The following is a 12,102-nucleotide window of genomic DNA, read 5'->3' as shown; positions in this document are numbered from 1 at the left end:
GGGCACGCGGGCTGGGCCCAGCGGCAGATCCGGACCCAAGGGGGCGCCCCGGGTGGCCTCCTGCGCCCGGTACCCTAAACGCTTTCTGGTTCCCTCTAGGCGTGATAGACAGCGAGCTTCCAGTCCCTGCGGGTGTGAAGGGAAGCCGGCGCCGGCATCGCTCGAGCTGGTGGGACGGGACTCCACGCTGGACTCACGCTTGCTCCCAGCGTGGGGACCTGCCTCTCGCGCTCCAGGCGCTGGTGCTGGAGTGTGCGTTGAAGGAAGTAGTAGAGGGAGTGGTTACAGGGCCCCCTATTCATCGCAGGGACAAAGCCGAGCAGATCCCAGGCAGGTGTCAGCCTGCAGGTGTGTGGCCACAGTTAGTACACCTCCAGGTGTGCGGTGGGATGGAGGATAAAGAGAGAGCTGGGGAGGGCAGCGCTGTGCTGCGGGAAATGGGGTCTGAGCCTGGAGATGTCCCTCGCGGGCACCTGCTGGCAGCAGCTTCGGGAGGCTTGAAGCCAGGAGAACATGAGTATGAAATAGTATGAGTGCAGTGTGTGTGTGTGACTGAGAGGTGGCTGTCAGAAAGAAGCAGGGAGAGAAAGGAAAGGGAGAATTTATGTGCTCAGGAAAGGAGAAGAAAGCCCAGGTAAGAGAGGACGGCAGAGTGAGGAGAGGAGGGACTGTCATGGAGGTGTGTGTGACAGCTTGCATGTGTCCCAAAAACTACCCCTTCCCTGGGGCGCTTCCAGGCACCAGTCACAGGGCCTGGGGCCAGAGCCTGGGCCACTGTGGGTCCACAGCTCCTTGGGTGCCTGGGCCACTCTACTCCACAGCGGGGGCATCCAGACAGCTCGGGCAGAGAAGGGAGCAGGAGGGGGTGACAGGCAGGAGTCTCAGGACTGGCTTGGTGAGGAGGGAGGCCTGGCCAGGCTAGGAACCTCTGTCCAGCCACTCTGGCTCTGCCCTGGGCAGCCTTGTCCTGTGCTGGCTATGGGAGCAGAAAGAGATGGGATGGGTGGGATAGAGCGCACGAGGGGCATCTCAGTCTGGAGTCTTGCCTCCTTCCCAGCCCCTCTTGGTCCCTAGGACTTGGGACAGAGTCAGGAATCACCGTGGGTAGCCATTGAACCCACAGGTCTGGAAACTGGAGAGATCTGGGTTTGAACCATGCGACCCCAGGTGAATCCTGCCATGCCTCAGAATCTTACTTACTCTATCTCTAGTGGGAGTGGGGGTGGGAGGGGGCAACAGTGCCTACTGCTGTGCCCACTGCTGAGCAATGAGGTGATACCAGGCTCACTAGAAACACTGTCACCTGTAGCTGCCACTTTGACACTTGTGCATGCTCAGTGCTGGAGCTGGGGGCCAGCTTGGGGTAGGGTCTGAGCTGGACTGTGGTTTGTCATTCTGCAAACACGCAGGGAGCATTTGGGGTCACCTGTGATGTGTTTATCCCTAGGCTGCCTTCAGCAGGGCTGGGAGAACTCTGTAAATATTTATCCAGCCCAGTTTCCAGTTTTCAGGGTTGATGGAAGCCCTGCAGTCCGATGGATGAGATGAAGCTACCATCCTTCCTAGAGCCAGCAGCAGAGGGGTGAGAACAGGAAAATTAGGTGAAGGCTTGAGGGAGAAGATATCCCTGCTTGCCAACTGGCTGTGCGGGTTGGGCAGGTTGCTTGACCTCTCTGAGCCTCAGAGGATCATGATGATACCTGCATGGTGATGCTCCCGTCTTCCTCCATAGCCTAACAAGTGCCTTCCTCGAAGGCTCGCCTCCCACTGACATCAGAAGGCATAGCTATAATTAATTATACCCAGTAGACTGACTGCAAACTGAGGCCCAGAAAGGGGCACGATGAGCCTGGCCTTCCGCAGTGGTTTCCTGGCACCCTGGGGTCCTCCCTTATCTCCCCTCTATATGGTGCCTCCCATTTTCTGGATTGCAAGTTGACTCTGGGCGGGGGTGACTCTGAGTCTCTAAGCTCTGCCAGGACACTAAATCAGCTGAGAAATTCCTTGAATGTGTCTGAGGATGAGGTTTGGTGCCTGCCAGAGGAGGGCGGGGCTAAGTGAGCTAAGAACCCACCACAGGGCAGGCCAAGGGAGGCTACTGGCCAAGACAGAGGGAATGCACTGGAAGCAGGAATGCTTCTTGGGAAAGTAGGTTTTGGAGAAAAGCCAAGAGCTGGAGAGACAGGGGGAAGCCCTGGATGTGGGAGGCTTGAGCCCCAGGTCTAGGCCCAGCTCTTGCATGACTTGCTGTGTGATCCCAGGCAAAGTCCTTAACCTCTCTGGGCTCTGTCTCATCCTCTGGGAAATGGGGGAGCTGTTTGTTCCTCAAACTCCCCAGGGGTGTAGATGAGGCCAGGGGTGGCATGTGTCTATCACCTCACCCCACTGAATCCCAAGAGTCCTGGGAAGGCCAAGCCCACCTGTCTCGCAAGTAGCAAGCTGCTTCATGCCACACCTTGTAGTTAGGGCATCTGGCCCCAGGCCAGAAAAGACTCGGAAAGATGAAGTGTGGGAGGACAGTGAGGCAGACAGTGTGTGTCCTATCCCAGCCATGGGGAAACTGAGGCCAAGAGCTCATGGGCTCTAAAAAAAATCATGGGCTCTAAAAACAACCTCACTAGCTAGAGGCCTCATTTCTAGCATCTCATGCTTGCTCACTTTCTAAGAATTTAATGAACGAGACATGGACAGGGAGAAGAGACCTTGATATGCCAGAAGACCCCGCACAAGGCGCTTCTCTTTTCTAGGTCTGAAAGTTGCCTTCTAGCTGTGACTTCTGTTTTACCATTTGAAGCCTGGAGATTTTGTTGGGAAGCTAGAGGGGAGGTGGGTGATGGGAGCTATAGGGACTGGCAAGGGCAGATTCCCAAACATGGGAGGGGAGGGCCTACAGGGACAAGGAACAGGGCCAGGTAAGAGGTGCTTCTCTGTGCCAGAGGCTACAGCAGGCATTACAGAAGGATGTCATGTAGCCCTTTGCTGTGGCACCGTCCCCATTTGACAGATAGAAAAGTTAAGGCTAAGAGAGGAAGATGACTTGTCTAGAGTCTCCATGTTATAGAACTAGGCCTTCTGGCCGGGCGCAGTGGCTCACGCCTGTAATCCCAGCACTTTGGGAGGCTGAGGTGGGCGGATCACAAGGTCAGGAGATCGAGACCACAGTGAAACCCCGTCTCTACTAAAAATACAAAAAATTAGCCAGGCGCGGTGGCGGGCGCCTGTAGTCTCAGCTACTCAGGAGGCTGAGGCAGGAGAATGGCGTGAACCCAGGAGGTGGAGCTTGCAGTGAGCTGAGATCCGGCCACTGCACTCCAGCCTGGGCGACAGAGCGAGACTCTGTCTCAGAAAAAAAAAAAAAAAAAAAAAGAACTAGGCCTTCTGAACCTCAATAGCTGGCTCTTTTTGCTACACTAAGATTGTCATGATCCAGGGGTTTGGGCATGGACTGGGTGCCTCATGAGAGAAGGACAGGAAAGGACAGTGGAAGGGGTGGGGCATGCCCATGGCTCTCCCTCCATGGCTGTCTGCACCAGGACTCACTGGAGGGCAGAGGAGAGAAGAGATTTCTGGCCATGGGCATAGACAGAGCTGGCAGGCTGGGCTCTGGGTTGTTTGGAGCTCCCAGGGGACAGCACAGCTCTGCCCTTTCCAGGGAGGGTCTTCATACCCCTGCCAGGCTGGGGAAAGCAATCTGTTTCTCCTGTAGGTCAAGGGGGCAGTGTGGCCAGGAGGAGGAGGCAGGCCCCTCTGGCAGCCCACATCCTCCATGGGAGAACTTGGACATGTAGCATCTCCACCTTCCTGGTGGGTATTGGAAGCCCAACGAACCTGCTTGCAAAATGCCCGGGAAATAGCAGGCGCTGAATAATTTGAGTTCCTTCTCTTCTGTCACCAAGGTGAGGCCAGCCTGGGTCCCTCCTTCAGGGGAAGGGTGACTCAACCCCTGCAGAGCAGAGGTAGGAGGGAGCTGGGTGGGCTGTGAGCACAGACAGTCCGCTGCCTGCCAGCTGTTATTTGAGCAAGCTGCTTAACTCCTCTGGGGTGCATTTCCTCATCTTGGAAACGAGGGTGATGATGGTAGAGTTGGTGTGAGGTTCCATCAGGGGCTAAGAGCAAGTCCATGGAGCTATTGCCAAGGTCCTAACCTGCAACCAGTGATAAGTACGTATTAACAATAAGCCCAGGCTGGGTGCGGTGGCTCACGCCTGCAATCCCAGTACTTTGGGAGGCCGAGGAGGTGGATCATGAGGTCAGGAGTTCAAGACCAGCCTGGCCAAGATGGTGAAATGTTATCTCTATTAAGAATACAAAAATTAGCCAGGTGTGCGGCTGGGCGCGGTGGCTTATGCCTGTAATCCCAGCACTTTGGGAGGCCGAGGCGGGCGGATCACAAGGTCAGGAGATCGAGACCATCCTGGCTAACAAGGTGAAACCCCGTCCCTACTAAAAATACAAAAAAATTAGCCAGGTGTGGCAGCATGTACCTGTAGTCCCAGCTACTCGGGAAGCTGAGGAGGAGAATGGCGTGAACCCGGGACACGGAGCTTGCAGTGAGCCAAGATTGCATCACTGCACTCCAGCCTGGGCAACAGAGCGAGACTCTCAAAAAAAAAAAAATTAGCCAGGCGTGGTGGTGGGCACCTGTAATCCCAGCTACTCGGACGGCTGAGGCAGATAACTGCTTGAACCCAGGAGGTGGAGGTTGTAGTGAGCCGAGATTGTGCCATTGCACTCCAGCCTGGGCAACAGGGTGAGACTCCGTCTCAAGAAAACAAAACAAAAAACCAATAAGCCCAGAATCGGCCAGAACCCACAACCCAGTGAGGCTGCGCTGTGCCAGGTAACCATGCAATAAGCAAGCTCGGAAACGGGAGGAAGCTGCTGCAGAGCCTCACACCATTAGTAGTTCCATAGCCTCCGTGTTCAGAAGGCCCCCCTTCATGGTGGGGTGTTCTTGACTCCTCAGCTCTGCGATCAGGAGCAGGGAGCGTTGGGATGCTGATCAGATCCCTGGGGTGTCTGGAGCCTGGGAGAGCTGCCAAAGGCTGAGGGTGAGGTGGGGCCTGGGTGGCTGAGCTCCTGCCCCAAATATGGCTGTGAGGAGGCTGCAGTTGCCCGGACCAGACAGGTGCTGAGTCTCTCAGCAAACAGCACAGCTCCATCCCCCTCCTTCAGTGCAGGAAGGAGACTTGGCTTCTGTGGGGTATCCAGAACCAGGCCTTAGCCTTAGCCCTGGGCTGCCAGGGTCCTGGCCTGGCCTTGCCGTGCCCTTGCTGGGTGACTTTGCATGGTCTCCAACCTCTCTAAGCTTCTGTTTTTCTCATGCACAAGAACTGTAACTTCTGCCCTGGAGACTTATAGACGGGTAGCAGGATGTAGCTCAGGTCTGAATCGCCATCTGTGGTCCTGGGGCTTTGGCGAGTGGGGCTGGGCACCTGGTAATTAACTGTCCCCACCCTCCCCGCTTGAAGAAGGCAGGCAGATCACAGATCAGCTCCCACCTTACTCCTAACCCTGGTGGGGTGTGACCAAAACTGCCTCTGCTAGAAGCCAGGCCTCAGTGGCCAGGTGGCCTCCCGGGTGCTGGGCCTGTGCTAGGTGCTGTACGTACCTCACCTTGTCCAGTCCACAAATCAGTGTCACCCCCAGCAGTCAGATTACACTGACTGAGGCCGCACTGCAGGGCTACAGCGGCTCCGCGCCGGGGAGGAGGTGGGGGAAATCCTGGACAGGAGAGAGGGCAGAGCCTGCTCACACGACAGGGACAGCAGCATGGGGAGTGACCCAAGTGTGTCTGAACTTAGTGGACACAGGAAGAAAGGGAAGTGGAAGTGAATTTCTGTGGGGAGCAGGAGGAGGTTGCCTGGTGTTCCCTCGGAGGAAGCTTTTTGCGGTCTATTCCTGGAGTGTATGGCTCATAGCCAGTCCCAGTGTGCCCCCACCCCCAGACCTCATTGGCCTAAGTAGCTGGAGTAGGTGACAGGCAGCCCAGGGCCCTCCACGCTGTGGGGGACAGCTTGATGCCCTGGAACAAGGTGTCAGGAAACCAGAGAGCCAGGCCGATGCCAGACGGCCTGGCCACGTGCTGGTCCCCTTTCCCTCCCATTTGCCCTGCCACACAGTGGGCTGGGCTTGCACGTGGATTTGCTGACGGGCCACACCTCTAACTGTGGGCCATGTGGACCTTAGGCCTGACCAGACCCTTGTGTCATCTCTCCTGCCTAGGATGCCCACCACCGCCATGCTGAGGGGAGGGGGCCACAGCCCTGGCATGCAGCCCTGCCCAGTAGCCCAGCGCCTGCCCCTGCCACGCAGGAGGCCCCCCGGCCTGCCAGTGGCCTTAGGCCTCCCCGCTGTGGCGTGCCTGACCCACCTGATGGGCTGAGTGCCCGCAACCGACAGAAGAGGTTCGTGCTGTCTGGCGGGCACTGGGAGAAGACGGATCTCACCTACAGGTAGGAGCAGGACACTAGGAAGCCACCTGTGTGTCCGTGGGTAAGCCAGCCTCCCTCACAGCTGCTGCTTGAGACGCAGGCCAGGGGTAGATCTTTGTGTCTAACAGACCTGTGTGCCCGCTGAACCCCAAGGGGGGCATCTATGGGCAAACACCCTGAAACCCCGACTTAGACACACACACATATGGAGACCCTCCCTCAGCAGAGGGGCAGTGCCTCTGTTATCATGCAAAGAGTCCCAGCACATGCCTGCAGACAGGTGTTTGGTCACTCAGGCAGCCTTTACTAGAGACCTGTGAGGACCAGGCTCTGGGACTCCATGGTGAATGAGGCAGACATAGCCCCATCCTCAGTCTGAGGTGGGTGTCAGCCATGTCATTGTCCAACTCTACCATCAGAACTTGGGCTTCGAGCAGGTGGAGACAGTGGTAAGCAGGGAGAGGCAATAGTGGGCATCTCACTGGGTGACCTGGGAGGACCCTGGGCAGGTGATGGGGAAGCTGGGACTCACACATCCTGCGGGTGGGGATGGGGACCCAGCCTGGGAATGAAGAATGGGCTGGTGTCACACAGCATTGGAGCTGAGACTGGGGTCTTCAGAATTTCCTAAGTGGGGGTCTGGGAACCAACGGGGGCTCAAGGAACCAAGGTCTCCCCACAGTGAGTGGCACTGTCAGGTCTAGGATGGGGGTCTCGGGACCTCTGGTCCTGGTTCTTTCCACTGAATGCAGACACTTGTATTTGCCTAAGTATGAGCAAACCACATACACATGTGCCTGTGTGGCCAGGGAGACCAGTGCGCTGAAGCTGAGGCCCAGAGCACACCTGGCCTGTGTCCTCAGTGTTCACACACCCACCAAGCATCCAGGGGCAACTCCTGGTGCCGCAGCCGTCGGGGACTGTCCCTTCCCTGAGGTCCAGGCCCCTCCATCTCCCTCCAGGATCCTTCGGTTCCCATGGCAGCTGGTGCAGGAGCAGGTGCGGCAGACGATGGCAGAAGCCTTAAAGGTATGGAGTGATGTGACGCCACTCACCTTCACTGAGGTGCATGAGGGCCGTGCTGACATCATGATCGACTTCGCCAGGTGAATGGGCGGCCTGGGACCTCTCCGGGAGCAGCCTCACCTGCCAGCAGCCACTGACCCCGCCCCCACCCATCTGTAGGTACTGGCATGGGGACGACCTGCCGTTTGATGGGCCTGGGGGCATCCTGGCCCATGCCTTCTTCCCTAAGACTCACCGAGAAGGGGATGTCCACTTCGACTATGATGAAACCTGGACTATCGGGGATGACCAGGGTATGGGCTGGGGACCCATTTTCCAGATGGGGCAACTGAAGATCTTAAAGAATGGGGACGGCTGGGCGCGGTGGCTCAAACCTGTAATCCTAGCACTTTGGGAGGCCGAGACGGGTGGATCACGAGGTCAGGAGATCGAGACCATCCTGGCTAACACGGTGAAACCCCGTCTCTACTAAAAAATACAAAAAACTAGCTGGACGAGGTGGCGGGCGCCTATAGTCCCAGCTACTCGGGAGGCTGAGGCAGGAGAATGGCGGGAACCCGGGAGGTGGAGCTTGCAGTGAGCCGAGATGGCGCCACTGCACTCCAGCCTGGGGGATAGAGTGAGACTCTGCCTCAAAAAAAAAAAAAAAAAAAAAAGAATGGAGACTCACCAAGGTCACTGAGCTGGGGTCTGGAGCTGGATGTCCTGGGCAGGAGGTTTGGGGGTTGCTGAGCCACCTCCCTTTTCCAGGCACAGACCTGCTGCAGGTGGCAGCCCATGAATTTGGCCACGTACTGGGGCTGCAGCACACAACAGCAGCCAAGGCCCTGATGTCCGCCTTCTACACCTTCCGCTACCCGCTGAGTCTCAGCCCAGATGACCGCAGGGGCATTCAACACCTATATGGCCAGCCCCGGCCCACCGTTACCTCCAGGACCCCAGCCCTGGGCCCCCAGGCTGGGATAGACACCAATGAGATTGCACCGCTGGAGGTGAGGCCCTGCCCACCAGTCCCCCTGCTCCTCTGCTGGCCGCTGTGGCTGCAGCATATGCCCTTGGCATGTGTCCCTCTCTCCCCCCACAGCCGGATGCCCCACCAGATGCCTGCGAGGCCTCCTTTGACGCGGTCTCCACCATTCGAGGCGAGCTCTTTTTCTTCAAAGCGGGCTTTGTGTGGCGCCTGCGTGGGGGCCAGCTGCAACCTGGCTACCCAGCATTGGCCTCTCGCCACTGGCAGGGACTGCCCAGCCCTGTGGACGCTGCCTTTGAGGATGCCCGGGGCCACATTTGGTTCTTCCAAGGTGAGTGGGGGTTGGGGATCTGCTCGAGAGACTTCCCAGAGCCAGGAATGTTATGGCCAAAGGCAGGAACAGACGGATCCTCAGGGACACAGTGGACAGGGAGAGGTGCCCCAAAGCCTGGGGGCCAAGGGAGAGAGTGTGGTTTGCTCCTCAGGCACAGGTAGGAGGCTCCCGGAGGTGGCTCTTGAGATAGGAGCAGCATGGAAGGGATTGCACGGTGGGGCCGCGTGTTGGTGCATTCAACCCTCATAGCCACCCCATGGGGCAAGGTTCTAGAGATGCGGCCTCTGGGGCTCCCAGGCAGTGAAGTGACTCACCGAGAGTGTAGCTGGGAAGAGGCAGGGCAGGGAATTGATCCAGGTCTGTCATCCTAGAGCTGGGATTTCCATCTTCAACTGGCAGAGATGAGAGCCTGGAGCATTGCAGATGCCAGGGACTTCACAAATGAAGGCACAGCATGGGAAACCTGCATGGGTTCCAGGGCAGCCCAGCCTGCAGGGGCCCAGGGAGTGGTCAGCAGGCATTTGTCATGGCCAAATGCCAGTGGAAGGAGCAGGCGCCCAGACAGCCCTCCACTGAAGAGAGTAACCTCGCCCATGCGCTAGTTTACAGAGCATTCACTGACCCAGCTTATCCCAGGCCTCCCACTTCCCTCTGCGGGTGGCGTGCTGAGCAGGCATTATTGGCCTGCATGTTTTACTAATGAGGAAACTATGGCTGGGAGAGTCTGTGCTGGGGGTCAAGCAGGTCCACAGTGGCTGGGCATGGCAGTGGTGGCTGGGCAGGTCCTTGCAGCCTCTTCCCTCTCCGGCAGGTGCTCAGTACTGGGTGTACGACGGTGAAAAGCCAGTCCTGGGCCCCGCACCCCTTACCGAGTTGGGCCTGGTGAGGTTCCCGGTCCATGCCGCCTTGGTCTGGGGTCCTGAGAAGAACAAGATCTACTTCTTCCGAGGCAGGGACTACTGGCGTTTCCACCCCAGCACCCGGCGTGTAGACAGTCCCGTGCCCCGCAGGGCCACTGACTGGCGAGGGGTGCCCTCTGAGATCGACGCTGCCTTCCAGGATGCTGATGGTGCGTTGGGGATGGGGTAGCTGGTGGGAGGTGGGCACAGCAGCCGCATCTCCCACCTGGTGGTGGCTGGGCTCCCACATGCCTGCAACGGGAAGCCTGGCTCTTCATCACAGGTCCTTTGCCCAGCACCACCTGCCCTACTCTCAGTGGCCAGCTAGTGCTGCATTCCATGTTGCAGATGAGCAGACTGAGGGTCAGAGAAGTGCAAGGACCCTGGTTCCTCAGCCACAGCCAGTAGAACAATAAACTGCCGTACACTGAGGGCCAACAATGCTCTAAGCTCCTTACTGGTCTCATCCAGTTCTCAGAACAGCCCTCTGATGTAACACCTGTTGTGAACCCAGTTTCCAGAGGAGCAAACAGAGGCTCAGGCAATGAGGCCCCTAACCTCGAGGTCTACCCTGATGGTCCCTGTTCCTAACCACTGACCCACCCAGCCTCCCACAACCACAGAGGGCTAGAGCCAGTCCAGTGCTCCCTCCCCTGCTGGGCTCCTCTTCTGTGTTCTTTCTCCCCCATCAGGACCCACTGGGACAGCTATCCTAGGATAGCCTCCAGCTCCAGGACTCCAGGATGCCTGTCAATAGCCTGGTTAATGGGTGCAGGAGAGAGTGATGTGGAGGGTGGTAGGGGCAACGGGACTTGCTTTCCTGAGAAGTGGGACTCAGGCCTCTGAGGCTCTGGGTACCTGTCAGGCTGGGTATTAGCCCAGCCCAGATTCCGGGGCAGGCAGAAGGGCTCCCTAGAGGGAAGAGAGGTTCCAAAAGGCTGGCCCTGGATCCTGCAGGACTCGAGGAACTCAGCAGTGGCCAAGGGCTGCTCACCCAGCCCTCCCTTAGTGCCCATCCCTGGGCACAGCCTGACAGGCAGGAGTAGGGCCCAGTGTCCACTCACCTAGGCTTGACCACCTTCTCTTCTCAGGTTATGCCTACTTCCTGCGCGGCCGCCTCTACTGGAAGTTTGACCCTGTGAAGGTGAAGGCTCTGGAAGGCTTCCCCCGTTTCGTGGGTCCCGACTTCTTCGGCTGTGCCGAGCCTGCCAACACTTTCCTCTGACCATGGCTTGGATGCCCTCAGGGGTGCTGACCCCTGCCAGGCCACGAATATCAGGCTAGAGACCCATGGTCATCTTTGTGGCTATGGGCACCAGGCATGGGACTGAGCCCATGTCTCCTCAGGGGGATGGGGTGGGGTACAACCACCATGACAACTGCAGGGAGGGCCACGCAGGTCGTGGTCACCTGCCAGCAACTGTCTCAGACTGGGTAGGGAGGCTTTGGCATGACATAAGAGGAAGGGCAGTCTTGGGCCAGCTATGCAGGTCCTGGCAAACCTGGCTGCCCTGTCTCCATCCCTGTCCCTCAGGGTAGCACCATGGCAGGGCTGGGGGAACTGAAGTGTCCTTGCTATATCCCTGTTGTGAAGTTCCTTCCAGGGGCTGGCACTGAAGCAAGGGTGCTGGGGCCCCATGGCCTTCAGCCATGGCTGAGCAACTGGGCTGTAGGGCAGGACCACTTCCTGAGGTCAGGTCTTGATAGGTGCCTGCATCTGTCTGCCTTCTGACTGACAATCCTGGAAATCTGTTCTGCAGAATCCAGGCCAAAAAGTTCACAGTCAACTGGGGAGGGGGATTCTTCATGCAGGAGACCCTGGGCCCTGGAGGCTGCAACATACCTCAATCCTTTCCCAGGCTGGATCCTCCTGAAGCCCTTTTTGCAGCACTGCTATCCTCCAAAGCCATTGTAAATGTGTGTACAGTGTGTATAAAGCTTCTTCTTCTTTTTTTTTTTAAACTGAGGATTGTCATTAAACACAGTTGTTTTCTACCTGCCTGCTTGGTCTCTTTTTGTGAATGTTCAGCTAGGATGGGGAGGCCTGGCCGCTGTTCAGCCCTGTCCTGGGAGCCAGGGTCGAAGTCCGCCAACCCCAAGCCTCTGGCCCTTGGGGCTGGGCACGGTGCTCAGGGCTCCTTCTGCTCCATTTCTACATCACATTTTGTTATAGTGACTTCTTAACTGGCTCCCCACTTTCCTACTTGTCCCCTCTGTTCATCCTCCAGGGTGGTGGTCATTTTATCTGCTCATGCCACAGTCCAGCCTTCCATACATAGCTGTGGTTTCGGCATCCATAAGCTTAACTAACCTCGGGTAGAAAAAAAAAATGTTTAAAAAAAGGATGCGAGGCCAGGCGTGGTGGCTCACACCTGTAATCCCAGCATTTTGGGAGGCCAAGGCGGGCGGATCACGAGGTCAGGAGATCGAGACCATCCT

The 12,102-nt window shown here is 57.6% G+C and overlaps 1 protein-coding gene across 1 annotated transcript in view; it reads left to right on the top strand.

Annotated features, from left to right (window-relative positions):
• The window catches only part of MMP11 (matrix metallopeptidase 11), a 16,526-nt gene extending 4,868 nt beyond the window's left edge, over positions 1–11,658 (top strand). Inside the window, exons 2-9 of the mRNA XM_011960861.1 lie at positions 100–266; positions 6,226–6,455; positions 7,397–7,540; positions 7,620–7,753; positions 8,211–8,452; positions 8,545–8,761; positions 9,576–9,833; positions 10,755–11,658. Of these exons, the coding sequence (XP_011816251.1) occupies positions 100–266; positions 6,226–6,455; positions 7,397–7,540; positions 7,620–7,753; positions 8,211–8,452; positions 8,545–8,761; positions 9,576–9,833; positions 10,755–10,888 (1,526 nt within the window). The 3' untranslated portion in view covers positions 10,889–11,658. The remainder of the gene's footprint in view (positions 1–99; positions 267–6,225; positions 6,456–7,396; positions 7,541–7,619; positions 7,754–8,210; positions 8,453–8,544; positions 8,762–9,575; positions 9,834–10,754) is intronic.
• The last annotated feature ends 444 nt before the right edge of the window (positions 11,659–12,102 follow it).

This window comes from Colobus angolensis, unplaced genomic scaffold, assembly GCF_000951035.1.
Source record: "Colobus angolensis palliatus isolate OR3802 unplaced genomic scaffold, Cang.pa_1.0 Scaffold527, whole genome shotgun sequence".
In the NCBI taxonomy this organism is placed as follows: domain Eukaryota; kingdom Metazoa; phylum Chordata; class Mammalia; order Primates; family Cercopithecidae; genus Colobus; species Colobus angolensis.
The sequence above is the reverse complement of the archived record's forward strand: the minus strand, read 5'-3'. Positions and strand labels throughout refer to the sequence as shown.